The sequence below is a fragment of the Ptiloglossa arizonensis genome, chromosome 1 (assembly GCF_051014685.1).
Source record: "Ptiloglossa arizonensis isolate GNS036 chromosome 1, iyPtiAriz1_principal, whole genome shotgun sequence".
Taxonomy (NCBI): domain Eukaryota; kingdom Metazoa; phylum Arthropoda; class Insecta; order Hymenoptera; family Colletidae; genus Ptiloglossa; species Ptiloglossa arizonensis.
The window spans coordinates 35,996,520-36,020,285 of NC_135048.1; the positions used below are offsets into that span (position 1 = coordinate 35,996,520).

The window sequence follows — 23,766 nt, forward strand, 5'->3', positions numbered from 1 at the left end:
GATTCACTGTCCCGCCCCCGTAACCCCCCCCGCCCCTGCCGCCACCGCCACCGCCTCCGCCTCCGCCGCCGCCACCGCCGCCGCTTCGTTCGTCGTCGTTGCCGCCGCCGCCACCGCCGCCGCCACCGCCGCCGCCATCGCCACCGCCGCCGCCGCCGCCGCCGCCACCACCACCACCACCACCGGCACCACCGTCGGCGTCTCCACCACCACCGCTACGTTCGGCCAGCACCGGCGCCCAAGAGGCGAAGGGCCCCGAGGTTCCGCGCTCCGAGTCAGTTGGCCGACACGAGCCGCGCACGCCGGGGCTCTTGGTGTTCGTAGGTTCGACGAGAGTGAAAACGCGGTTCTGTATCGCACGGCGTGCGCGCGAGACAACCGCCTCGTGAAATGAAATACACGGACAAGGACCGCGCGAGTCGCGTCCCGTTCCACGATCCGAGCCATCGGCTCTTTCGAAACGGTGGGAGATAGTCGCGAGTCGTCGGACGAGCGGTCGCCGAAGCGTTCGATGACGTTCGGACACGTCGTGCACGGACTGCGCGGACGATACGGTCAGTGACGGTGCAGTGGGGGATAAAGTGCCGGTCCAGTGGATAAACGAAGGAAGCGACGCGTTGGGAAACTCGGTGCGAGTGGATTTTTCGGAGAGCGAGCTCTGCTTCGGAACGCGTCCGACGGCGTTGTCGAGTGAGTCTCGCATTTTCCTACCAGGATATACGCACGTACGTACCTACATCGCGTTCACCGAACCGGTTCCGACCGAATCGAGAACGCGGATACCTTCGGAACCGAATCCCGGGAATCGAATTTTCGATTCGGTGGCAAACTCCCGCCGAAGGAACTCGGCGTACCCGACCACCCTCGAACTCCACCGTGCACGCGATTCGCTCGAAACGAACCGTTTACTTGTTGCTCGTCGCGATGCGCGACAACCCCGAGAAACTCCCGACGGTGTTTCCTCGATTGGCGTCTTCCTCGACCGCGCGATGCCCTTCAGCGGGCGGGCAGACGGACGGACGGACGGACGCTCGGCGCCGAAAACGAGGAAAATCCGCGAGAAAGATTTCCCGTCGGGCGTACGACGGAACGCCGTTCGACCAACGCCGAATGCCGCGAACACCGAAATAAAGACAACCGAGCGACGCGAACATCGAGACGAGCCGTGACACTCGACCGCGAACGCGCCGACTAAAACGCGAGGGACCAAAATTGTTTCGGGTTTCGCTATTCGCTATTCGCGTTTCGATGCCGACGGGAGCTCGTTCGGCGGCCGAGCGTCGATCGAAAGTCGAGCCTTCGAACCTCGCGTCGCGCCCAACGATCCAACGCGCCTCTGTTTTTTCTCGACTTCGAAAACCGTCTATCCGATTATCCGGGAAAACGAGTACGCCGCGTTCTCGGTACGAACGGTGCGTTCGCGTTGCTCGCGACGATCCGCGAATAAGAATTTACCGCGTTCTCGGAAATTTGCAATTCTTATCTCGGCGTAATTTCGTATTCGTCGCGCGAACGTCAGCGCGCGCCAGGCGCGACGGGAACCGGCGTTCTTTCGAATATTTTCACCACCCGCGAGCCGCGACTACGTTCATCGAACGCGCGTCTATTCGAACGAGATTCTCGACTCGTTACGACCGAAAACCCTGATTATCGAACAAACGGTTTCGAGGAGAATCCACTCTCGAGCCGGTGGACGAAAGATCGAAACGCTTTCGCAAGGGGACCCCAAAATACAAAAGGAAGGAAAAGCAGGAGGAGGACAATTTCCTCGATACGCGTGTCGTCTATTTGCGAGAAAACTCGTCGGTCGCGCCCTCTCCGGTTCGCGGTGCATATAGTACATTTCCCGTAAATCGCTGAAAACTTACCACCGCCGTTACGGCGGGTATCGAACGACCCGATACTCCGCGCGTAATTCTGGTAAGTGCCCTCGAACGTTTGTAAATCTCCGTTCGGCGCTCCATACGGACGACCACTTTACGATTACGCGATCCCCGAGCTGGTCGATTCGACGGAGCTCGGCGCCCGTTTATCCAAACGCGTTCCTTTTTTCCCCTATTTTTCGCAAATATCGTACGGCACGTGCGCGCTCGTTCCACGTTTCGCGGAAACGCGCGTACAGTACCGCGCAAAACTCGAACCCCGGGTTTCCGTGGAAGATTTCCAGAAGAGTCGAGAATCGTAAACGCGAAAAGATCGGTTTCTTTTCGGCAGCAATTTCGTCCGGTGGAACGGTACGCTGCAACGTCTCGTTTTCTTTCGAGCGAACGCGAGATTTCCTCGACGAATCGATATCGCGAAATTGCCGTTCCGTCGGGAATTGCCCTCGTCGCGTCGGGGGTTCGTTGTTCGCGCGATCGTAGACGCTGCCGACGCGACTGCAACAATCGGATTCGATTTCGTCCGAACGATGCAATTAATTAATAACCGGCGTTTCGCGCAGCGGCTCGGCGTCGATAGGAGGCATTAATCGTGGCTGCGGTACCCGACCGATAATCACCTCTTTGTCTCCTTCGACGAGGACAGCGTCCGCGGAAACGTTCCGCTTCGAGTTGCGCGTCGGACGCCCCTCTTTCCGATAAAAGTGGCTACGTTCCGAGGTCGTATCTCCCGGCGAGAGTCGAGCGCCGAAGACTTTTCGGCGAATCTCGAGCAACTTGGAAAAACCTTGGACGAATTCTCGCCGGTCGTTGGACGATTCGACCGGGAGGAGAGGAGAAAAATCGAGCGCTTCGAAAACGATTACGGCGTACGAGATCTCACCGGGCACTAAACGTTTCGAGCGGCGCGGCTCGATGGGAAGGAGGCCCGTTATTCGACTTTGACGGACGTTATTAACGACCGACCGACCTACGCGCGCTCGTACCGACGAAACGATCTCCGCGAAACGGCGCACGATGGAGAGAGCCCCTCCGTCCCCCGAGCCTCGCGCGTCGCTCTCTTTCGAAAATAAAGAAGTCGAGCGAACCGTGCGTCGGACCGTCTCGCGCCAACGGATCCTCTTATTTCTGCCCACGGCGCGAGCCTCGCGTACCATCGCGTACCCTCGCGTAGCATCGCGTAGCCTCGCGCCGTTTCGTTCCAGCAAACGCGGCCAACGCGACACGCGCCGACTCTTTCAACGTTCCCGTCGAGACTCTCGCGACTTCCGCTCTTTCTTTCGACGCCGACTCGAGTCGAATCGTTTCGCCTCGGCAAACTACGCGCGAAATTTCATCCACGGAAACGGCTTCGAAGCGCTTCGACTCGAATTCGCGACCGGACTTTTCCGAACATCGAATCGATCGAACTCCCTCGTCCTCGTCGAACCTGCGCGCTCTCGATCGATATCCGCGCGGAAACGTCCGCGTCCGCGTTCGACGGTCGTGGAATACAGTCCCACGCGCGAAAAGAGCGCAAAAGGCGTATACCCTCGCGGCCACGGTGCCCGCTGTTCACGGGCTTCGCGAGACCTTCGCGTGCTTTTCCACTTCCGGTTTTCCGTGACACGCGCGATCGAAACAAGACGGAATACGTCGAGACGAAGAAGAGAGAAGAAAAAACGCTTCGAGCCGAAGAGGCAGGAAACGCGAGGCGCGTGACGAGAGTACGCGAGTCGAGTCGAGTCGAGTCGAGTCGAGTCGAGTCGAGTCGAGCGACTACCGTCCGGTTCCCCCGGACTTGGACCGCTTTTCGAGCCCGTTAAAAACTCCTCGATGCGCGTTCGCAATCTCGACCGAACGATCGATTCCCGAGCGTTATCGCGGTTGCGATCGACTCGACGGGAAACGACGTCGAGCCCCCGAGGAACCCGAGCCGAACTCGGCCCACCTGGCACGCGCTCAACCTCCGTCCGCGTTCTCACGGCGCGTTTTACCTGCTCTCGTGGAACGCGCGGGCAAACCCGTGTTCGCGCTTCGACGAATCGGGCCCACGGGGATCCTCGTCCCGGGCCATCGATCGAACACGGCGTTCCTCCTCCGTTGCTCGGCCCCTCGCTTCCGGCCCGGAGGACCTCGAGCGCGACGAGATCCGTACCTCGGATATCGAGAGAATTTTCGTGCGCGCGGTATACGCTCCGATACCGTACTCCGCGAAACGGATCGGGATATCGGTTATCGCGCGTTCGATACCTCTCGAATCGTTCGTTTTTACCCGACGCCGCGCGCAACTTCGCCCTTTTCCCAAGCGTCTTTCGTTTCTGAACGCCGCGCAAACGATCGGAGAAAATACGAAACGAGCGCGATCTCCGGCAATCTCCGTCGAGTCGAGATCGCGGAAAGAAAATCGAGCGCGGGTAACGCGTTCGATTCTCTCCGCGTCGAGGAAAACCCGACGATGGCGTCGTTGCCCCGACCCGACGAGCACGCGCCCGTGCCCGCGCCCGCGCCCGCGCCCGCACCCGCGCCTACGCCCGCGTCGGAGTATTTTCAGCGACAGCGCAACGACGATGCCGCTCCTCTTGTTTCGTCGAGACGCGCGGCCCCCGAAACGAAACGATCAAAGAGCTCTCGAAGGTGTATTTCAATTTCTGCCGCGCGGTCGTCAACCGCAACCTCTCTTTCGTTTCGCGAGTTTCCGTAAAGCGGAGTCGTTGCTCGGACGGACCCTCTCGAGGTCGCTTCGCTCGACTTTCACCGTACAAAAGGACGAACCGTAGCGTTTCCCCTTTCCGCGAGAAACGGGGGGACGCGCGTTTCTCGTCGATTTCCAGTCGCGTCGGAGCGGTGCCGAGAAACGGCCGTCCGGCCGCGCCGCTCCTCTCGAGAGAACCTGCGTCCACGAGGATCTTCGTCCGCTGGACTACCTACGTGGAACACGAGTAGAAGAAGGGGAGGACGAGCGGAACGAGGAAGAAGAAAGAAATATTCTACGCACGGTCTATAAAGACGCTCCGCGAGCCCGCGTCCCTTCGCACGGTGGGGGTTGACATGTTTATTTCGCTTCGTAATCTTCTCGGATTACGTTCGGCCGGAGAGCAAGAAAAAGAAAGGGAGACCGAGAAACGACGACCGACGGAGAGGGGGTGGAGAAACCGAAGAATAGCCGAGACAGCCGAGACCAGGGGCGGAGTCACCGTGCACCGCGTATACCTGGCCCCTGACGCGTATTTCGAACCGTTTTCTCCCCTCTCGCGGCCCATTTTTAGGGTTCGTCCCTCTGCTCGCGATCGGCCGGAGACCGACCTTGGAAAGAACGGAAACCGTGAGCGAGGACGGGACGAGTCGAACGGTGCAACGACCAGCGAACATTTTCGCAACGGAGCGACCTTTCGAATCTCGAAGGTGGCGCGGTAGCCGCGCGTTCGATCCGTTTCGAGGTTTCCGACGACGAGATACGATGGCTACTTTTCGGAGCTCGAACGCGCCTCGTGAATCGCCGGAGCCGCGAGAAAGATCCTCCGCGAATTTACCGTAACGAAGCATCCGAATACGATGTCGCGTTCGTCTCGCGAGAGACGATATCCCCGTTGAGAAACGCGCTCAGATTCGACGTGCCTCGATCGCGAATCCGTCCGCCGTTCCTGGCGCCGCGGCGGAATAGAAACATCCGAGGGAGCCTCGCTCCGGCAAACCGGTAGCTGAATACTCCGGGTAGTCCGGCTCGTTGATTTCCCCCTACCTGTTGTCACGCGATACCCGCGCTGCCCTTCGAAGCTTTTAAACCGCTTTTAAGTCGCAGCCGCGTTCACCTCGACGCCTGAAATCCCGACTCGTCGAGAGGCGGACGGTCTTCCTCTCGGCCCGCGAACGGAGAAGAGCCGACCTCGAATCAGAGCCCCGCCTGGAACAGGTCCTGCGAAAAGAAAGAGCTTTTCTGGAGCGACCGGAGCGACCGGAGCGACCGGAGCGGGGCTCCGGCGGTGAATAGCACTCGAGTTCTCGCGCTTATCCCGAGCCGAGAACGCGAGAGGCCGGGAACGAGAGAGCGCGAGGCATTCGTGGCAATTGCAGTGTGAAATGCCATGTGTTCGTCCGCGCGGCACGACGTCGGTCGGTGTCGAGTGTTTTAAGCCTTTGAGTGGTAATACCGGGCACGTTTATAAATCGAGTCCTCGTCCCGAAGGATTAGACCGGGCTCTCGCGATGGGAAATCTGTGTAGGGACGACGCCGATACGCTCGCGTAATGCGCGTTCCACGAGCTCCTCGTCGCGTGGATTATTCCGCGTCATGAATCTCGGAGAGCGGTCTCTCCCCGCTTCGTCGTCGTCGTCGTCCTCGTCCTCGTCCTCGTCGCCGCACGCTCGTTTCGCTCTCGAAGAGATCGTTTTCCTCCCCTCGAACCTCCGCAGCACCGAGTAGCCCGGAAACGGGGCGATTCGCGAGCAACCGGTCAAAGCCCACGCGCGATCAAACGCGGCCACGATTTTACAAAGGAGCTCCGAGAAACGTCGCGTCCGTTCGCTCGAGAAATACTATATACAGTATCCTCTTTCGCGTCCGAACGACGTACGCGCGTTCACCGAACCCTTCGCTTTCGTTACGGATGGATCGTACCGATAACCGTACCTCTCCGTTTCCCTCCCTCTCGTCCTTCCTACCTTCCTACCTTCCTACCTTCCTACCTTCCTTCCTTTCCTTTACGCATCGCGTATCGTTCGATCCGATAACCGTATTACCCTCCCCGTTCGTCGTTCGAACTTCTACGAGATCCAAATCCCAGAGATGCCGATATTACGCGCGCGCGTAAAATTAGAATCGGGGCGCCACCGAAATAGAGTCCATCCGGCTAAAATCGATTTTCCTCGAATCGAACCGCTTCGGTTCGTACGGGCTCTTCAACGTCCCACGATCGGCGATCGGAAGAACCCTCCGTTCGTGCTGGACGGATCGTCGTCGATGATCAACGTTGCCGGTTATCGACCGAAATTGGCTACGAAGGAATCAACGAAAGGGCAAAAGGGAAGAATTTCACCCTCGTTCGGGCGTTCTTCGTCGAATTCGGGGGAACGAAGGCACCGCGGCGCGCGAAAATTTCGCGTGCGGGAAAGTGCGCGGGTGCCGTTGGAATATTTAAAGGGCAAGGGTTGCCGGCCGGTACCTAAGTGCCACTCCTGCCTCTTCTAACCGTCTTTTACGCATCGCGGTGGAAACAACCGAGCCCGACGTTGAATCCGCGCGGCGTCGATGTTTCTTCGCCCCATCGCGTGTCAACGGCAACTTTCCGCATTTTTTTTCCCTTCTTTCCTTTCTTCGGAGAAACGCGCACTAGAGATCGCGCGATCGATTTTGTTCCTTCTCGCCAAGAATTCGCGCAACGTTTCGTCGCGTTTCGTCGCGTTTCGTCGCGTTTCGTCGCGTTTCGTCGCGTTTCACGAAATTCGGTGCATCGATAACACGAAATTACGTATCCTTGTTTTCGCGTTGCAGATGTGATTCACCGACAGCGCAGCGAGCAGTGCCGAGGTTCTCCTGTAGACTCGCGCGTTCAACGACGCAAGACGAACGAATGAACCGGGCGACGGTGACACGAACGCGATGAGGCCGAAATCGTGTTTCCTCTTTCTGTTGTTCTGCGTGCTGCTGCCGGGTCTGGTGCGTCCCTTCACGTCCGGCGAAGGTGAGTGACAGCTGCTGCCGAGACCGGTGCCCCAACAGGGAAAAAATAGCTCGACGCGCCGCTCTTCGCGAGAATCGACGAATCTATCTACCACCTCCGACTCGACGCGAGTCGGTTATTTCTCGTTTCGGGTACGACGTAGATCGGCGATCGGGGATCGGGGATCGGGGATCGGCGATCGGCGGAGGAAGGGACCCGAACACGGGCTCGCTTTTTGCGATTCCCTCCTCAAGAAAGGAAGGTCGTGTTCGTACCGCGCGGATCTAGTCACGAGCGCGCTCTCGGGAAAGGGAAGGAAAGGGAAGGGAAGCGGAGGGGCCGGGCGGATCTAATTATACGGCGAGTCAGCGTCGCTGATTAGCGGCGGGCATAACCGGCCGGTTACGTTACAGCGGCCGTTTTCGATGATGGATTACGCTCCCCCGGAGCTAGTTTCGAAGCGACTTTACGCTCCGTTCTCCGCTTTCTTCGATTTTCGACCACGCGGACGACTAATTACCGTCGCGGGAAAAAAAGGTTCCCCGTAACGATGGAAAGTTCCGGAAAGTTCGCGGCGGGAGTATCGCTCGGTTCGGTCGAGAAGAGTTCTCGCGAGGAATCGTCGCGCGCTTCGAACGTTTCCTCGCGGTTCTCGAGACAATTTTCTCCCATCGTGGATGCCGACCGAACGCGAAACGCGAAACGCGAAACGCGAAACGCGAAACGCGTACGCGCGCCTGAATAATTATCGCGACGCGATATCGCCTCGTAACTCGACGAACTAGACCGGCCGCCACTCGCGCAACTCGCGCCACCGTGTCCACCTCCGTCTCGCGAAAAATATTATCCGCCTTGATAATCAACGGCTCGCCTTTGCGTGGCGCCGCGTTATAGTTTTCGACCGCGTCGAATCTCCGGATGTTTCGTCCCGCTTTCTTCCGAGTAGAACTCGGTCGAACGAGGACACGTCGTTAACACGATGCAATGTATTTTCAGCTCGAACCAACGAACGACGAACGACGAACGACGAACGACGAACGACGAACGACGAACGACGAACGACGAACGACGAACGACGAACGACGAACGACGAACGACGGGGAAGTACAGAGTTACGACTCGAGCGCGCGTATAGATATTTTTCACCGTGGAGCGCCGCGATGGAACGACGTTCTTCGATTCGAACGGGCATCGATTTCGCGAGAGCTAACCAACGAACTCGCAAAGGTTTCGGTTCGTCTCGTTATCCGGCGCGAGGACGAACGTCGGAAGAGCAACGGTATCATCGCCGGATTCACCGAGTCTCGCGAGAACAAGTATCGGGAGTAAATCGCGATCGACGCTCGCGATACGACCTTCGATCGCGTACGGGCTCGAAGGTAGCGGCGGGAGGTCGGTGGATCTCGTAAAATCGCCCCGAGCGAAAATGCAAACAGCGCGGATGCTAGTTGGCGGGCTCGCTCGAGCGAGCAATTACCCGGTTGGTTCCACGGCAAAACGGGGCCCGTTCTCGAACCGACGGTCACGGACCGAGAGAGAAGGGAAGGGAGAGAGCGGCACAGTCGAACGCGAAACCGACAAAAAATAGCCAACAACCACGGGAGAAGGGAGAAAAACTCTTTAATCTCGCGTGGTCTCCCATCGGCACGGTACCCCTCTCCGCTCCCTCTACGCTCCCCCTACGCTCCCTCTCCACCTCCTTCACCGTTTCTGCCATTCTTTTCCTCGCCGCGACGAAAGGTCGGGTCAGCTTTAATTATCGTAAATCAAACGAGAGAGCGGTGCGCCGAGAGGAGGCCCCGGCGATTGCGCGAGCACGATTATCGTTGAAATCGCGGAGAACCTCGGGAAAGCGCGGTCCAACGAAACTACGAGCGGAGGATATCGCGAAACCTCGATCGATCGAATTACGACCAACCGATCTTTCGAAAAGCGGAGACACCGGGATCGGCCACGTCGACCGCGATTTCGACGAGGGTCGGTTCACGAACCCCTTTCCGTTTCGAAAATCGCGACGCGGATTTTCGAGCCTTTCGATCCGTTCGATCCGTTCGATGCCGCGTTAAATCGGCTACTTCCGCGAAATTTCGCGATTCGCTATTTTATCGGATTTCGTATAAGCTCCGACGACGCTTGTTCGGACGAATAACGACACGGAAGCACAAATCGCTACGATATTCGTCGGAAAAACGTCCGTCCCGAGCTCACCGATCGCGGCCACGATTCCGAGTAGGGAGCGGAGATCTCGTCGCCGGTAGCGTTCGGGGAAAACGCGTTCCTCTTCGAACGAAACGTCCCTCTCTCCCGCTATACGAATCGACGAAAACCGACGGTCCACCGACGGAGATACGCAGAGCTTTACGGTTCGGTAAAGAAGCGGGGAAACGATTCGAGTCGGGTAGGCGTCGCCGCGGTACGAAAACGTTCGGGCTCGCGATCGGCATCGAGTTTCTTTCCGGCGACTTTCGCTCTCTCGGAACCGTAGAAACGAACGACACGGGGAAACGTTTTCCTCGTCCCTGCGCCTCGATTTCGAAGATGTCCGCGCGACGCGGGAAAACGAGAAACCCGAGACGAGTCTCTCCCTCGACCGAAGTCGCTCCTTTCGCTTTCGCGATTCGCCGCGGCCGTTTCCCGCATGAGAAAAATATCCCGCGACGAGTCGGTTCGTTCGTTCGTAAAAGTTTCCTCGGCAACGTCTCCTCCGGTTCGATCGCCGGTTCTCCTTCGTTCTCGATGTTCCTCGCCTCTCGCCTCTCGACTCTCTCGTCTCGGCCACCCGTTGCATCGTCCGTGTCCCGCGGACCGAGTAAGAACATCGGCGCTGCAGGTACCCGTGTTAATTAAGAGGCGTCGTGTGCGGTCTCTCGACCGTGGTTGCGCGCTGAAACGGTACACGGTTGCGCTCGCGACTCCGAGGAGCCGCGCGAGCCGCGCGAGCCGTACCCAGATCCGCGCCGAATTATCGAAAACCGACGAGCCCGGTTCGGCCGCGCGCGTCGCGTGACGTTGCGCGATTAACTTTGCCCGCAGCCCCTGCTCTTTCCCGCTCGGACTCTTTTTTCCTTTTTTTCCTCTCTTCCCGGAGAGGGAGCGAGAGAACGCCCGCGCACGGGACCCAGAAGCGCTGTTCGACACGGCGATCGCCAGGGATACATTCCCCGGCAGCAATTACCACGGTGCGATGTAAAAAGGGGTTCGCAAAGGGGTCCCGCGTCGTTCGGGAGGTGTTGCCGATCCGGGCATAGATCCGAGATACGCCCGCGAATACGACCGGGGCGAGAGAACGAGGGTGTTTTCTTCGAGCCGAACACGGGGAGCGAACGGGGAGCGAACGGGGAGCGAACGGATCGCGGGCAACCTTTTCGAGGAGACTGGGAAGCCTCGCGTAACGAACGAACCTCGACCGAGCTCGAGTACCGCGACACCGTTGCGAACGATTCGCCTCTCGAAATACGCGCGAACGCCAGACGGACGAGAATATTCCGGACTCGAGAACGTTGCAACGTTCGATCGACGATACGATACGGTTCGCGGTCGAGCCTCCAAAGTGGCTAACGAGGATTTTCCTACCTACCGATTCGTACGCGGGAAAAAACTGACAGCCCCCGATTCCACCGGACCCCGTTGGACGGCCGATCGAGACCCATTATCGGAAACCGATGAAAATTCTCTTTCGGTCGCGCCTCGATTCGCCACGGGTACCTCGCGTTGCCCAATTTTTTGTTTTTTTTCCCCATTCGTCCGGCGACGCTTCTCATTTGCCCGTTGCCCGATTCCTATCTCCCCGAACAGGATACATCGGAGGTATCTGCCGGCATCGGATATAAATTCTGACATTTTTTGCCGCGCGAGGGAAATTTTGTTCCTCTCTCCCCGGACAACGCGAAAAATAGCGAGAAACGTCCGCGATAAAATCCAGCGAGTCGCGCGATCCCGACGTCCGTCGATCGCCGATACCGCGTCGAACGTCGCGATCGAATCGACCTACAGAGATCTCCCTTTCAACGTTTACGACGTCGCGCGGCAAAAGGTACGCGCGCCTACGACATCGAGTATTCGAAGCGTTCGCGACGGACCACTACGACGCGTATCAACCTACCTACCTACCTACCTACCTACCTACCTACCTACCTACCTCGTGCGTTCGCGCTCTTCCTTTCGGCGAATCTTTTCCATTATTTTATTTTTAAAGCGAAGAGAGACGAAAGCGATACAGAGCGGTACCGATTATCGCGATGAAAATTGTGGCCTCTGGCCAAATGTCGCACGGGGATAAAGGTCTAACCACTCGTTGGCGGGAAATGCATCGGACTTGTGCACCGGTGCGCCGCGTAAATCCGAAAATTCATTACTGCAGCGTGCGCCGCGCGATTGTTCGTAGCCAGAACGCGGAGTTTCGGGCCTGCGAACGGCGGCATTAATGGGCCGGCGTCAGGATTTACAAGAGGGAAGGAGCGAGGTAGCAGGGAAGAGCTGGAACGGGAACGGGAACGGGAACGGGAACGGGAACGGGAACGGGAACGGGAACGGGGGCGTGGCCATTGTTGACAAGCAAATATAGAATTTTCGCGATTCCGATGGAACGCACCGTGAATAATGTTCGAGTCGAATTAATAACTCGATCGTAAATTACGATTACGGTTGTATTTAGAATTCAAATGACCGACTGGCCGCGTCGCGTCGCGTCGCGTCGCGTCGCGTCGCGTCGCGTCGTCGCGTCGTCGCGTGATTCCGCCTGATTGCGACTACCTCCTACCGCGATAACGATCGTAATCCAATTCTATGAATTTATCGCGCGCCGATAATACGCGACGGCATTCGTTTCGGTTAATTACGAGCAGTCAACGGCCTCGGTCTCGGCCGCGAATAATCGGTCGGTTTCGCAATTGCGTTCGTCGGTCAAGTCCGATGGTCTTTTTTCAGAAGGCGAGGATGCCGCGGAGGACGAGGATTCCTACCTCCTGGAGGAGGACGACGACGCGCCTTCGGCCACCATAGCCACCGACACCGAGTTGATATCCGAATCGGGCGGGCATCTGCCGGTCTTTCTCACCGAACCGGTCGATTCCTTCGTGGTGAAGAACAAACCGGCCACGTTGCACTGCAAGGCGGCTCACGCGTTGCAAATCTTTTTCCGTTGCAACGACGTCAGGGCGGAGGAATCGCAGCAACAGGATTTCGTGGACCCCCACACGGGAACGAGAATAGTCGACTGCGAGTTGAACGTTACCAGAGATCACATCGAGGAGTACTTCGGAAGGGACAAGTTCAAGTGCGAGTGCGTAGCGTGGTCGGGATCCGGACAAATTAAAAGTCAACCGGCGACCGTCGACGTTGCCTGTAAGCGAACATATAGTACGTTCGTCGAAACGAACGAATCGAATTTCCGGATCGATGTCGCTCTTTTCTATCGCGTTGTCGCTCGGAACTTTTGCTTCGGTTTCGATCGATTTCGTTCGAGAGATCGATCGAACGAACGAACGAACGAACGAAAGAACGAACGAACGAACGAACGAACGAACGAACGAACGGTCGCGACGCGCTCGAAAACGAAATACCGCGGGAAGGAAGCGCAACGCGTCGAATTTAATCACGGACGATGGATCGGTGCGATCGAACCTCGCGTAAATATCGTACCACGGTGATCTCGTTTCGATGCTCCGATTATTTCGAGAATACGTCCGATAAATATTCGAGTCCCGGCGGTCGTTTCGGCCGCCTGTCAAGACCGTTGCGAGTTTCGTCTTACTTTGCCCACGCCCCCTCCTAATTATCTCGATTCTCCCGAGCAAAGTCATTATTTAATTCCGACCCTTGATGCAGAGGCAACGCAACGACCGGACTTTCTAAGAGAATCAATTTAGGAAAGGACCGTTTGTCCATCGTCGGGCTTACGTAACTCCCATTGAACGTCTCGTCCGCGAAAACAGCACCGATAAATCGCCTCGTCGACCTTCTCTTCGGCAACGAGTCGGTCCGTTGCAACCACCGGCTACGTTTATCGACCTCGATCCGTTTTCGATCGCGTTTTTCCGTCCTCGGCGTCTCTCCGATCCTCCCAAATTTCATTTCCTCAGACTTGAAGAAGCAGTTCGAGTCTCCCCCGTACTCCGTATCGGTCGAGGCGGGTCAGAGCACCGAACTGAGGTGTCTACCTCCCGTGGGAGTGCCATCGCCGAGGGTGTACTGGCTGAGGAACAACGTCCCCGTCGACACGGAGTCGGACACGCTTTTGGTATCGAGCGAGGGCCACCTTCTCGTCGGTCAAGCGAAGCTCAGCCATCAAGCGAATTACACTTGCGTCGCGGAAAACATTGCAGCCAAGAGACTGAGCGAACCCGTCAGCTTAACGGTTTACGGTGAGTCCGAGCTCCTCGGATCCGTACCTCGTGCTCCGATTTTTGCCCCTCGATCGATTTTTCATCCTCGATTTCGATCGAAGGGAACGAATCGAACGCGGTCACGTCCGAAGAATCCGAACCAGAATCGAAGCAGCGTTCGCGTTGATTTCGTTGCAGTGAACGGTGGATGGTCCTCCTGGTCGGCCTGGTCGGAGTGTCACTCGAGATGCGCAAAGGGCGGGCAGAAGAGGACGAGGAGCTGCACGAATCCCTTGCCGATGAACGGTGGACAACCCTGTCTCGGGCCGTCTCAGCAGAAGATGGACTGCAACACCGCTTGCCCCGGTGAGTCGTTCGAATTCGTTAGCTCCGCGAAACGAAATTTTCGAGAAAGCATCGGAGGCCAACGCTCGGTTCCACCGCGGTGTAGAGGTTTCTTGCTCGTTTCACCGGCTCCTCGGTATCGCCACGTTCGGGACGGACCACCGACGATTCTCTCTTCTCGTTCGATTCGGGTTTCGCAACGACGAACGGAGGAGGAACGATTTACGAGCTCTTTCCTCCTCGCGGTGGTCTCTCTCTCTCTCCCTTACTCCCTCGGTTCGTCCGCTGGCTCGCGCGGTACCGATCCTCTCGAATCGTATTCACCTTTCGAGAACGTTGCCCAGGTTCCGAAAGACACCTGCGTCGCATCCCCGTCGAGGGCAACGTCCGCGAATAATCGAGGATCCGTTGGGACGCGCGAAACGTTGAGGTTACGCGGCTCGATTCGATCGCGAACGATCGAGAACCGAGCGGGAACGTTTCCAACGTCTTGCGACCGGCCCCTTTCGATAACGCAGCTACGTATTTTCTGTCTTTGACGCTCGCTACGGAACAGCCGAAGCGTTGGAGGGGTTCGCCAACACTTTGGGTAAGTGATCGCACGCACGCGTCCATCGAAATAAAACGGAGGAAAGAATCGAATCGTTTGGACGGGTGGGCGGGCTGGCGGGCTGGCGGGCTAGCGGGCGGTTCGATGAAACGCGAGGGAAGTAAAGAGTACGATTTTTCAACGAGACTCGGGGGTATACGGACGAGTTAACTTTTTACCGGTCGCCTCGAACGCTCCACGCGACTCGCATTCGATCCGTTGGTTTTCTTCCCGACAGTGGTGGACGGTGGATGGTCCAGATGGTCGGCGTGGTCGGTCTGCGGTAGCGACTGCACGCATACCAGAAGAAGATCGTGCGACGAGCCGCCACCCAGCCACGGTGGTCGACCTTGCCAGGGTAGAGACATCAGCGTGGCGAATTGCACGGGCGGCATGTGCAACGGTAAGTCACGAGCGAGTCCGTTCTCCGGTCGTCGCGACTTTCTCCGTCGTTTCGAGTCCGTTCGGTCGGACGCGTCGCTCGAAACGAAACCCCTTCGGGGTCGATCTTGTTTCGCGTCTCTCCATCGTTCGATCTTTTTCTTTCCAGGCGGTGGCACGAAAATGGGTAACGCGCACTTGCCCGAGGAAGGTAAGCGCCCGGACGCGAACGGTACCGCGCTCTCCGAGGACTCCGCGCGACCGCTCTTTCCTTTTGCCCGAGAGAGAAAGATTCCCGTCACGGTTCGCGTCGCGAGTTACTCCGCGGCTTCCTCCCCGCGAAGAAGAGCCGATCGTTCCGATGCGCCTGTTCCGTTCCCGTTTCTCGACCGATCGCTCGCTAGTTCCCACGGACCGCGCCGTCGAGCGAGTTTTCGCAAACACTTTACGACTCGTTCGCCGATTAAATTTTTCGCCTCGTAAACCCCTCCGACTATTTACTTTCAATTACGCCACCGGTTAATTAGCGACGCTCCGCGAGAGCCCCCAGGGCGGTCGAAACGATCGTAACAACGAGGTGGCGGCCGGTAGTCAAGGGTTGGCCCGCTGCTCCGTACAGATCCAGACACCCCCCCGGAGGTGAACGCTTCTATCGACCGAGCCGCATCAAAGTTGCACGCGATACGCATCGACCTACGGTTCTCCCCTTGCTCGAAAGGGGTTCACCGGGGGGAAGGAGCGGCTCTAATATCGAAGAAAATTATGTAATCGGTAGCCGTTACGCCCCTCGGCCTCGCGCAACCGGGAAATTGATCGTGGATGCAAATAAAGTGGCATTATTCGCTGACGGAGCTCTCCGAACGCGACGGTACGGCCGTCGAGAAACTACCCCTTGGTTTCCGGAGCAAGTTCGATTTTCCCCGAGCTCGCGACACGAGCAGCTAGGCGTCGCGATTTCTTCGCAACGCTCCGAACGCTCGGCGCTTCGTTCGACCGTCTAACGGTAATTCGAGCCGAAGGGACGCGACGTTTAATCTCTGGCGGAGGGTCGTTCGCTGGGTTGCTTTCTCGTTCGGGCGAGTCGGTGGTCCGTATAATTTCGCTTCAACGGCGATGCTCGGTCGCGAGGCTATTCCGACCTTGATTTCGCTTTCACCGGGCGTAAATAAGAACGTCGGCTTCGATTCGGGACAAGTTGTTCGAATTGCCGACAATTTTTAGCAGCCCGGTTCCAGCGAAGCTACGCTCTTCGATTCGTTTTCTCGTCGCGGCGGCTTCCGTTGGCACCTCCGAATCGCCGTAATCGCTCCTCCGGTACCATTTTTCAGCCGCGAGAAACCGTCTTCCCAAAGGACCGGACGGTCGAGTGACCGTTGGGTGACCGTTGGCTGACCGTTGGCTGACCGTTGGCTGACCGTTGGCTGACCGTTGGCTGACCGTTGGCTGACCGTTGGCTGACCCGTCGATACCGGATAACGGAAAAGGGCAATCCCTTGTTCGCCGCATAGCTTCCAGGGGCACGGAACCAATTACAGGCTTCGGATACGTTAGGTCGAGGATAGGAAGCGTTATCGATCGTCGTCGAGGAAAATAAATCTCGGAACCCCCGCGCCACTTTTCGAGTTGGCTCGCGAAGGGCGAAAGTCGCCAAACACCTCCCGTTAGCCCGCATCGGGTCGGGCTAACGGCGCGGAACTATCGCGTTTCAGGGAATCTTTCCCCCTTCCGAATTCGTACGCGTTTTCGTCGCCGCGCGTATCGATGTTCGAAGCACGTGTCCCTGGGACAAGCGTGCCGTCGAGCGGACGCGCACGATCCCGCGAAGGAAAGCCGGTCTTTGAAAGTCACGTACCGGGGTTACAGCCGGGAATGGCTTTGACGTTCTAAAATTGGAAGAAGCTTAAGAACGTCGACCGCGGCGGTTCTTGAAAATCTTCGAAGGCGACGCGCGCGCATTTTAAACGCGTCGACGAAGCTCCGTCACCGCGCCACCCAACGAACGCCGCGACGAGATTTTCTTCACGGATCGTTCGGCGCGATCGAGACGCGTCCGGAAACGGTAAGATCCACCGACCAATCTTTCTCGGACCAGATACGCCGAACCGTCTACGTTTCGCTCGGAAGCGTTCCTCGAGAGTATCGATCGCGATCGCTTCGAGTATAATTACGCGGTACCGTTTTCGGTTCGTTCGAAGCGGCGAGCGATCGGACAGTTTCGATTCGACGCACCGAGAAAACTTTCAAGAATAATTGTAGCCCCTCCCCCCATGCGTTACGTAAATTAATCTCCGCAAACTTTCGCGACTTACGACGCGTCGTACACCGTCGTGTATTTACAACAAGGCGTTCTCTCGTTCTCGCGAAGACCCCTGGTGAATTCGTCGTTACATAATTCATAAAACGCGCTCGAATCTCGGTGAAACTTTGCATACGAGTAATTCGATCCCGATTTCGTACGGACGGCGAAAGAGAGCCGAACAGACGGAGAGCCTATTTCACCGTGACTCGATTCTCCCCTCTCCGATCCTCTGCTCTCTACCGTTCGTTTCGATCGTTTCCCGCGTCGCCTTTGTCGCCATCGCGTTCGTAGGCCGTCTCTCCCGGCCAACCGAATAATACCATTATTTCGTTCGAACGGTATCGTACACTTTTTGTGTATCGCGTCGCGTCAACAGCCGCGATAACAACGATTCCGATCTTTACCGCCGCGCGAAACAACACGGCACCGTGGAACGATAAACTCGGGGAAAACGAGCTCGTCTCCCGGTGCGAACGGAGGGGAATCTTGAAACATTTTTTCGACGCTCGTAATATTTAGCGACGCGAAAGAAGCGTTCGAAACCAGGCGTCCCTCTCGACCGAGGGAGAAATATCGCTGGAACCAACTTTTTCCGGGAGCGCGTCCGAGGATCGTAAAGAGCGAATAAAAGTTGCCGCGTAAATTATTCACGAGCGGGTGGTCGATCGTCGTCCATCGCGGAGCACGCGAATGCGCGGATGCGCGAAAATTACCGGCGTCGTTTGCGCGTTAATCGACGCGTCGCTGATCGTTTCGATCGTTTTTCGGTAATCTTTCTCGCTCGGGAATCGCAAAGGCTTTATCGCCGATTCGAAATTTCGCGAGAAGAAAAATTCGTTTCGTGTTCGCAGCGAATCGTCAAATGGACGTGGCTCTGTACATCGGTTTGTCCGTTGCCTGTGTGGTGATCAGCGGACTGGCATTTTTCTTGGCGAAGCTTCTGAGGCGCAAAGGTCGAGATCATTCCCTTTACTCCATGGCCCGTAACGGTAAGCATTACGAGGACGAAGAAACGATCCCTTATTTCTCCTCGCTGCGAACGAAGGAGCGAACGGCAAGGTTCGTCGAGAATACGCGATCCCTCGATCGAAAAGGAGGAACGTTGCCGATTCTCGGTCCTTCGTGCGATCGGTGCGATCGGTGCGATCGGTGCGATCGGTACCAGTTGGAAGTTCGTTCGCTGCTTTCGTCCGCGAAAATGGAAAACGGAAACCGAGCGTCGTGACCGTTCGACTCGCGACTCGGACTCGGAGTCGATCGCTCGAATCGTTTCGCGCGATAGAACGGAACGGGAAGACGAAAGCGGCGAACCTCGTTGTTCCGCGAGTCGGAATAGTGTGAAAGCGGCGTCTGTCCGCAGCGCGCAGAGATACCCACGAGCCGTGGCTCGGCGGTGTGCGTTTCAGAATTCCAGCCGGAGTTCTTCCCGGACCAGGACAAGAAACTGAGCTTACAGCCGGACGTTACGGCGACGAGCGTGCCGGCTTGCTACGAGTATCCTTTCGACCCGAAGCTGTCGATGTCGAGATCCCTCTCCGAGCACCATTACGACGTTCCGCACCTCTCGATCGCTCCGCAACCATCGCCGATGTCGCCAACGCCGAGCACCTCGACCCAAGAATCTTGCAGCGACAAGCAGATCCATTCCGACTGCGAGAACAGCGTCACTAGCTCCTACCCCTCCTCCGATTCCACGTACAACGTCGCCTCGGAAAGCGTCAGGTTGCCGAAGCTGGAGACCGGAAACGTGGCCGGGGCGGCGGTGAACACGCGCGGCGCGCTACTGGTGCTTCCGGACGCCGGGATATCGATGTCGGTGCCCGAGGGAGCCGTGCCCAAGCCACTCAGAGAGGAACTCTACCTCGCGGTGCTCAACGAGGATCGCTTCAGGCCTCGATTACCCGGTAAGCGACGAGCGGATCGTTAATTGCGCCGCCTCGGTACTTGCGATGGTTCGGGCTCCACCGATCGATCGATCTAATCGTCGTCGTCGTCGTCGTCGTCGTCGTCGTCGTCGTCGAGCTATCGCGCGAAACGAAAAACTATTTTCCTCAATTTGGAACTTGAAATTCGAACGCTCAATTCTTTTTATACGTTTCGTATATCGTACTTTCCTCGGACCGATTTAAAAAGAAATCTCTCCTCTCTCTCTCTCTCTCTCTCGTATATATATATATTGTCCGTCTTCGGATGAAAAGAAACAGAATGGTTCGCTTGCCCGCAGATGGTATCACGCAATTATCCGCGGTGGTGACGTGCGGGCCTTCGTCGGCGACCTTCAACAAACCCGTGATTCTCCAATTCGAGCATTGCGCAATGCTGCACGCGGCGACGTGGGAACTGAGCGTCTGGGCGTGCGACGGGCTGAGCGTCGAGGACGGCACGGCGATCGCCTCCTCGAAGGACCACCAGTCGATCGCGTGGTCCAGGGTGTTGACCCTGGGCAACGAGACGATCAACACGCCTCTGTTCACGCAACTCGATCACGCGGAAGCGTTCATCGTGACCGAGCAGTTGCGAGGCTACGTTCTGGCCGGCCAGAGCTGCGAGAACTCGATCGCCACCAAGAGACTGCGACTGGCGCTGTTCGCGAGCCAGGCCGGACAGTGCTGCGTCAGGGTGTACGCCGTCGAGGACACGAAAGCGGCGATGAAGGCGATCGTCGATCGAGAATCCCAGATCAGGGGATACTTGTTGGACAAGCCGCGAACCCTGCTCTTCCAAGACAACGGCGAGCCGCTCTGCGTCAGCTTGGAGGAGGTCGGGAACGAGTGGCAGAGCAAATCGCCAACCGAGCGCCAAGAGGTGTCCTTCGGAGACGCCTGGAACTCTCAGGAGAACACGAAACACGTCACCTTCGGTCTGGAGGCTAGCTTCGGACCCACCGCCACCAGAAGCTACAAGCTTCAGGTCTCGCAGGGGAACTCGGACACGAGGCAGGTGTTCAGGATCGTCTACGACGGCGCGAAGCAGTTGATTTCCTCCGGAAGCGTGACCAGGCCACTCAGAGAGGTGACCGTGGTCAGCAGCGGGCATGCCAACAACGCGACCACGGACTCCGCTACACTGAGACCGTTTCGGTTTACCAGATCCCTGAGGAAGCAACTTTGCCAGTGCCTGGATCCACCGAACGCCCTGGGCAACGACTGGAGATTACTCGCGCAGAGGCTACAAGTCGACAGGTTAGCCATCTACCGAGAATTCTCGACCGACGAGACCGCGCGTCCTCTTTCGAACGACTTGTCGCGATCGAGTCCTCCTTCCTTCGCGCAGTCGACTTTTTCGCGTTTCGTCGCGCAACGAAGGATTCGCGCGAGCGAAAAAAGAACGCGACGCGAAACCCGGTAACGCGGAATGTGCTCGGCAAAAGCGTCTTTCGGTAGTTGCGGCGCCGCGCGTACACTTTTGAAAAGCGTAACGGAGACGAGAATTGACCGGGAATTTCGAGAAACGGTAAACTTTTACGCTCGGGAAACGTCCACGTGGAGAGAAGACGAATCGAGGAACCGACCGCGGGAGGGTAAGTCGAACCGTTCGGTCTCCGAGAAGCCGAAAGACGCGCTCCTCGGTTCGCCGTGTCGTAAAAGTAGGTCGTAAAAAGTTCCGTCCCGCGTAAGAGCGCGTTCGGAGCGGGGAAAGTGGACTCGAGCAGCCAGTTCTTTCACTATCCGGGTTTCCTTCGCGCAACAATGTCTCCGGGTTCTTCGACGAAAGAAAACACGCGTCTCCCGGTTGCGTTACAGGTACATCAACTACTTCGCGACCAAGTCCAGTCCGACCGAACACATCCTGGACCTTTGGGAGGCGAAGCATCACGAACCCACGGCCGTGACGGACCTGCTGAACCATCTTCGAGTGATGGGCAGAACGGACGCTGCCACGATTTTGGAAGCGCAACTCGGCCCGTGGCTTTGAACCGTGATCGGAAGATCGGTCCCACGGGACGTATCCGGCGGTGAGTGAAAACGAAGAACGCCCGGGCGGCTACCATCGACGGACGATCGGTGAATCAGTGAGTGACCGGGTGTCCACCGGTGAACGCAAAATTCCTCGATCTCGGAGACGCCGGTTCTCCCGGCGAACTCGTCGACGAAACCTTGCCTCGATTGTGCGCGACCCTCGCGTTTTCTTTTCTTTCTCCCTTCTCTTTGTACATAGACTCGTTCGTCGGAAAAAGAAGAAGAGGAAGAAGAGGAAGAAGAGGAAGAAGAGGAAGAAGGGGAAAAAACAGGGAAAAACAATGAAAGAAAGAAGGAAGAGCAACGCGTTTACCGCCAAGTCGGATCTATAAAAGCATCGTACGTAATAATCGTGAACAATGTAACTAGAACTGTGCATTTAGATGGACATATGTGTACATACGTACCAAGAACTCGCGAGAAAATGAAAACGGATGTTTATATATAAATACAAATAGATAGATAGTTGGATAGATAGGTAGAGAACATCGAATAAGGAACGAGCGGAAGCGAAGGATCGGTATCGTTCCAGCGCGATATAAAAAAGGAAAAACAGCAGGTAATGGAACGCGTTTTATCGATTTGTTACACGGACGCACAAGCACGCGCGCGAGTGGCCAGTGATTTCTTGGAGGATGATCGTGCCAAAATTCTCACTCTCGGTTTCGAAGAACAAACGTTTCCGTTGATACGTATTTGCGTTCACAGTTTGTCGAAAATGCGGTCTTTCTTTCGCGCACGTCGACGATACACGCCGCGCCGGTATACGAGTTTTCGCGTAAAACGACCTCGATTGCGTAAAATCCAATAATTTCGATCGACACGAGTTTATTTGGAAGAATTGTATATTTGTTACTTTCGACGAATAAAATATTCTTGTATACCTCGAGCGACAGTTGGCCGACTACTCGTTCCCCGTTCGTTCCACGCGGACCGAGCGTATCTCCTTCCATCTTTCCCCTCTCTTCGTGTTTCGTCGAGGCTCGAATTGGCGCGGTTTCCGCGCGAGCTCTCCCGCGCGAACTCTCCCGCGCGAGCGCAAACGACTCGAGTTCGACTCCTCTTTCCTCGAAAGAACGAATCGCGATTCGAGCCGGAAGCACCTTCCGTCGCGGTTCTTCGATGCGACGTAAATGCATTTTATCGACGTATCGCCGATAATTTTCAGCAGAAGGCCGTCTCGTCGCCTCCGTACTCGAACCGCCTATCGGTTTCAACGACAGCCGCGACGTACTTCGATTTTTACGAGTCGTTCGACGGATACGAAACGTTTTCTCCCGTTCGCCTCTTTATCTCGATCGGGCCGAGAGAGCTCGCTGAAAAATATTCCTCGATTTCTTTCGCCCGCTGCCAACATCCAGGTGAGTACGTAGCGGCACGGCGGGGCACGGGAGAACCAGACGGATCACAATGAACTCCGAACGTTGCAATTTCGAAACGTCGATACCAGTCGCGCCTACAGCCCTCCTTCCGTAGCTTTCCTCGGTCCCTTCGAGAGCGACTCTTCCAGTTTTCCACCGTAACGCGCTCCTCGCCTCGAACGATTGTCTTCGAGTCGCGCGCTCCTCCTCGAGAGCCTCCTTCGAGCGTGTTTCTATTTTTATCGAAAGTAACGGACAGTTCGGAGAACGCTCGCCACAGGGCATTTCGTCGGGCTCCGCTTCGCGCGGCACGATTCTTCGATCCGTCGGCTTCTTTCCCGTTAAATTCGATATTTAACGCGAGCACTTTAGCCGCCGCGAGAAGACGATATCGTTATCGAGAAAATAACAAACGACCTCGAACCGACTACGAATTCCATAGAGAATTCGTTTCGTTCTCCGATAAAAAGAAACCTTTTACTTAAAATTCCGGGAAATTGGGTAATCGCAACGCGCGATATTGACGCCACTTGCCAACGAAAAGGTCCAACTTGCCGCAAAGTTTCCATTGGCTGAAAATGAAATCGTCAAAGGGAATTGACCGCGCCGAGCGGAAACATCGCGAAATACGAACCGTATCCGACGGATGGAGCCGCTCCGGACGCGATATTAATTAAAATTCCAACGTTAAAAGGTCGCGAACAACCGCGCGATGGAAATTGCGAGCCACGCTCGACGGATAAATGCCGCCGAAAGAAAAAATGAGAACGCGTCTCGCTTTCTCACGGTCCTCGGCCACGCCGCACCGCTCCACGCCATGCCACGCCGCGTCACGCCACACCGCGCCAGGCGATCCTAGAAGACTATTACGAACCGAGGAGTCGAAAAAAACCGGAGAGGACCCAAGAGTGGAAGCCGCGCCTACTAGAAAATTAAAAACCGTCTCCGGTTCGTCTGTTCGCGGAAGACCGTGAAGAGTAACTCCCCGAG

The 23,766-nt window shown here is 56.9% G+C and overlaps 1 protein-coding gene across 7 annotated transcripts; it reads left to right on the forward strand.

Moving 5' to 3' along the window:
• Positions 1-295: 295 nt before the first annotated feature.
• Positions 296-22,310, forward strand: LOC143149302 (netrin receptor UNC5C). Of its 7 annotated transcripts, none has more exons than XM_076316544.1 (11): positions 296-725; positions 7,351-7,540; positions 12,446-12,862; positions 13,600-13,881; positions 14,041-14,208; positions 15,015-15,179; positions 15,327-15,368; positions 18,308-18,445; positions 18,863-19,360; positions 19,681-20,638; positions 21,200-22,310. In XM_076316544.1, exons 2-11 carry the CDS (start codon positions 7,459-7,461, stop codon positions 21,369-21,371), a joined length of 2,922 nt encoding a protein of 973 aa, XP_076172659.1. In that variant the 5' UTR covers positions 296-725; positions 7,351-7,458; the 3' UTR covers positions 21,372-22,310. The 7 variants fall into 7 exon arrangements, with proteins under 7 accessions (XP_076172659.1, XP_076172651.1, XP_076172667.1 ...); XM_076316536.1 differs by having other exon boundaries at positions 296-690; XM_076316552.1 differs by having other exon boundaries at positions 296-690; positions 12,449-12,862.
• Positions 22,311-23,766: the final 1,456 nt, after the last annotated feature.

What these genes read in the sequence shown, in the direction of transcription:
- LOC143149302 (XM_076316544.1), top strand. Translation starts at nt 7,459, where the DNA reads ATGAGGCCGAAATCGTGTTTCCTCTTTCTGTTGTTCTGCGTGCTGCTG. An exon ending in CGCGCACTTGCCCGAGGAAG is followed by an intron (nt 15,369 to 18,307) that starts GTAAGCGCCCGG and finishes TCGTGTTCGCAG; the next exon opens with CGAATCGTCAAATGGACGTG. An exon ending in CTTCAGGCCTCGATTACCCG is followed by an intron (nt 19,361 to 19,680) that starts GTAAGCGACGAG and finishes GCTTGCCCGCAG; the next exon opens with ATGGTATCACGCAATTATCC.